The sequence below is a fragment of the Acinonyx jubatus genome, chromosome D1 (genome assembly GCF_027475565.1).
Source record: "Acinonyx jubatus isolate Ajub_Pintada_27869175 chromosome D1, VMU_Ajub_asm_v1.0, whole genome shotgun sequence".
Lineage (NCBI taxonomy): Eukaryota > Metazoa > Chordata > Mammalia > Carnivora > Felidae > Acinonyx > Acinonyx jubatus.
The window spans coordinates 14,135,631-14,138,379 of record NC_069390.1 but is presented as its reverse complement, the minus strand read 5'-3'; the positions used below and the strand labels follow the sequence as shown (position 1 = coordinate 14,138,379).

The 2,749-nt window shown below is 35.4% G+C and overlaps 1 protein-coding gene across 1 annotated transcript; it reads right to left on the bottom strand.

Annotated features, from left to right (window-relative positions):
• Positions 1-287: 287 nt before the first annotated feature.
• LOC106986256 (olfactory receptor 10AG1-like) lies at positions 288-1,256 on the bottom strand. The gene has a single exon (XM_015084429.1). The coding sequence runs from the start codon at positions 1,236-1,238 to the stop codon at positions 288-290; it is 951 nt and encodes a 316-aa protein (XP_014939915.1). The 5' UTR covers positions 1,239-1,256.
• Between the last annotated feature and the right edge of the window lie 1,493 nt (positions 1,257-2,749).

Genomic DNA, 2,749 nt, shown 5'->3' with positions numbered 1-2,749 from the left:
GAAACCTGTTTTCCCAAAATTCGTAAACAAACACAGGTATTAGATTATCAATTACAAATTAGATTAATATTATAAATGAGATTGTCGCAATTGAAATAATTTGCACTTCGATTTGTCAGAAGCTCTCAACTTAATCATTGGAAAGGAAGTTTCCTTGACACGATGTGAGGTTGCTATGATGATATTAATGAACATTATGGGGGGACAAAATTAGGAGACATTTTTCTCTGTTGTCTCTACATGACAAGCATATAAGCAAATTCTTTCTGCAGTTGCAAGTATTTGAATCATATTAAAATCTTCGTTAGTAGTTTTCTTAGTGCTACCGTGATGTCTTTGTTCCTCAGAGTATATATAATGGGATTCAAAGTTGGGATCAAAACGGTGAAGAAAAGAGAGATCAATTTCCCAACTCCTTCAGATTGATTTGATTTCAGTTGTGTATAATTGATAGTAGCCGTTCCATAGAATAAGACGACAACTATCAGGTGAGAAGAACAGGTGGAGAAGGCTTTAGCCCTCCCTTTGGCTGACGAGAATTTCAGAATGCTGGAGATAATTTTGCCATAGGAGACAACAATCAACAGAAATGGAACCATGACAATTGCCACTGCAATTACATAGACCACAAATTCATTCACAAGTGTGTCCCCACAAGCTAGCTTGAGTACTGGGGGGATGTCACAGAAGAAATGATTAATTGTGTTAGACCCACAAAAGGGCAGAGAGAAAATCTGGCATGTTTGCCCAATTGCAAATGGAAATACACTGATCCAGGAGACAGTCACCAGCTGGACACAGACCTTGTGGTTCATGATTAGAAGGTAGTGCAGAGGGTTACAAATGGCCATGTAGCGGTCATAGGCCATCACTGTCAGGAGAAGACACTCTGAGCTTCCAAATGTGAGGAAAAAAAACATTTGTGCAGCACAGGCAAAGAAAGAAATATTTCCTTTCTGGGTCAATAGGTCCATGAGCATTCTGGGCATTGTGACTGTTACATAACAGATTTCTAAGAAGGAGAGATTGCCAAGAAAAAAATACATGGGGGTCTGGAGAGCAGAGTCAATTCTTGTTACCAATATTATGATGCTATTGCACATCAGGATAGTTAGGTAGATGACTAAAAATATCCCAAAAAGAGTCCAGTGGAGATTGGGAATATCAGAAAAACCCAAGAGAACAAATTCCATCAGTGTAGTAATATTTGAAATTCCTGTTTTTAATCGATTCTCCATCTGCAGACATAGTAAATGAAAGAGGGTTAGTCCATTAACATTTTCCAACCACATTCTCCTTCCTGTAAATTTCAGTAGTACATTAATGTATTTATGTAATCTCTTAAGTTATTTCTGCCATTGCTTTGCTCTGTTTCTAGGAGATGATATGTGAAATCTCAAAAATGAACATATAATCTAGTAAAATCAATTCAAGAAAGAAAATCCAAACATACATATTTTATACTTGCATGTACGAATCCTAGAGACAATGAGAAGTATGCATGGAGACTTATAGCATATTGTGCAGGAACAATATGTAGTTATTGCACCCCTCTTATGAGTGAATTATGATACAGGCTTTTTTCTATTGTTTCTGTCTGGGTTCATTTGTGTGTGTGTGTGCATTCCATCTTGTTTCAAATCAAATCTTTTCCTTTAAGATGTTGTCTAATTCTCATTTAGATGAGTTTTAAGTCTTCCCATTTATATTTCAATGAGAACCAATTACTTAAACCAACCCTTTGTTCCTGTGGGAATAAATATATGTATTATTATTATTCGACTTTATGTACCTCTCCCATCACTCCTGCTAAATACTGAAAGCATTAATCCTATCCCATCCATAACCTTCCCTATTAACACATCTTATGCAATGCATGATAAATATCAATTAACCTTTAATTCAATCTAGAAAAAGAAACCATTCATCACACTGCTTTCCATATAATCCTTTTTATCTATGTAAGATTTTATGATCCACTGTCATATAATTTAATATTGTTGTCTAACATCAGGCAGTTAACCATGTTTAACAATTCTACTATACTTTATAGATGTTTGGTCTCCAGATTTCCCCCCAAAATATTATGTTTTCCTACTTCATCAAATCTAATAATATAAATAGTTTTCAAAATTACATTAAATGAATCATTTCATTATAAGTATCAATATTATTGTTATTTGACATATGTCTAATTTTACTTTACTTTATCATTAAGAAAGGCAAGAACTATATGGATTATGTTCAGTAGGGCAAGGGTTCAGGGCGGGCTGCCTCAAAACATGCCACAATGGTAAAATGATGATTTTGTATTAAAGTTCCTAAAGAATGATTTGTATGGAACCACAAAAGACCTGGAATAGCCAAAGTAATGTTGAAAAAGGAAACCAAAGTGGGAGGCATCACAACCCCAGACTTTAGCCTCTACTACAAAGCTATAGTCATCAAGACAGTATGGTATTGGCACAGAAACAGACAAACAGACCAATGGGATAGAATAGAGAACCCAGAATTAGACCCACAAATGTATGGCCAACTAATCTTTGACAAAGCAAGAAAGAGTCTCCAATGGAAAAAAGACAGTCTCTTTAGCAAATGGGAGAACTGGACAGCAACATGCAGAAGAATGAAACTGGACTACTTTCTTAAACCATACACAAAAATAAACTCAAAATGGTTGAAAGGCTTAAATGTGAGACAGAAAACCATCAAAAACCTTGAGGAGAAAACAGGTAACAACTCTTTGACC

What these genes read in the sequence shown, in the direction of transcription:
- LOC106986256 (XM_015084429.1), bottom strand. Translation starts at nt 1,238, where the DNA reads ATGGAGAATCGATTAAAAACAGGAATTTCAAATATTACTACACTGATG.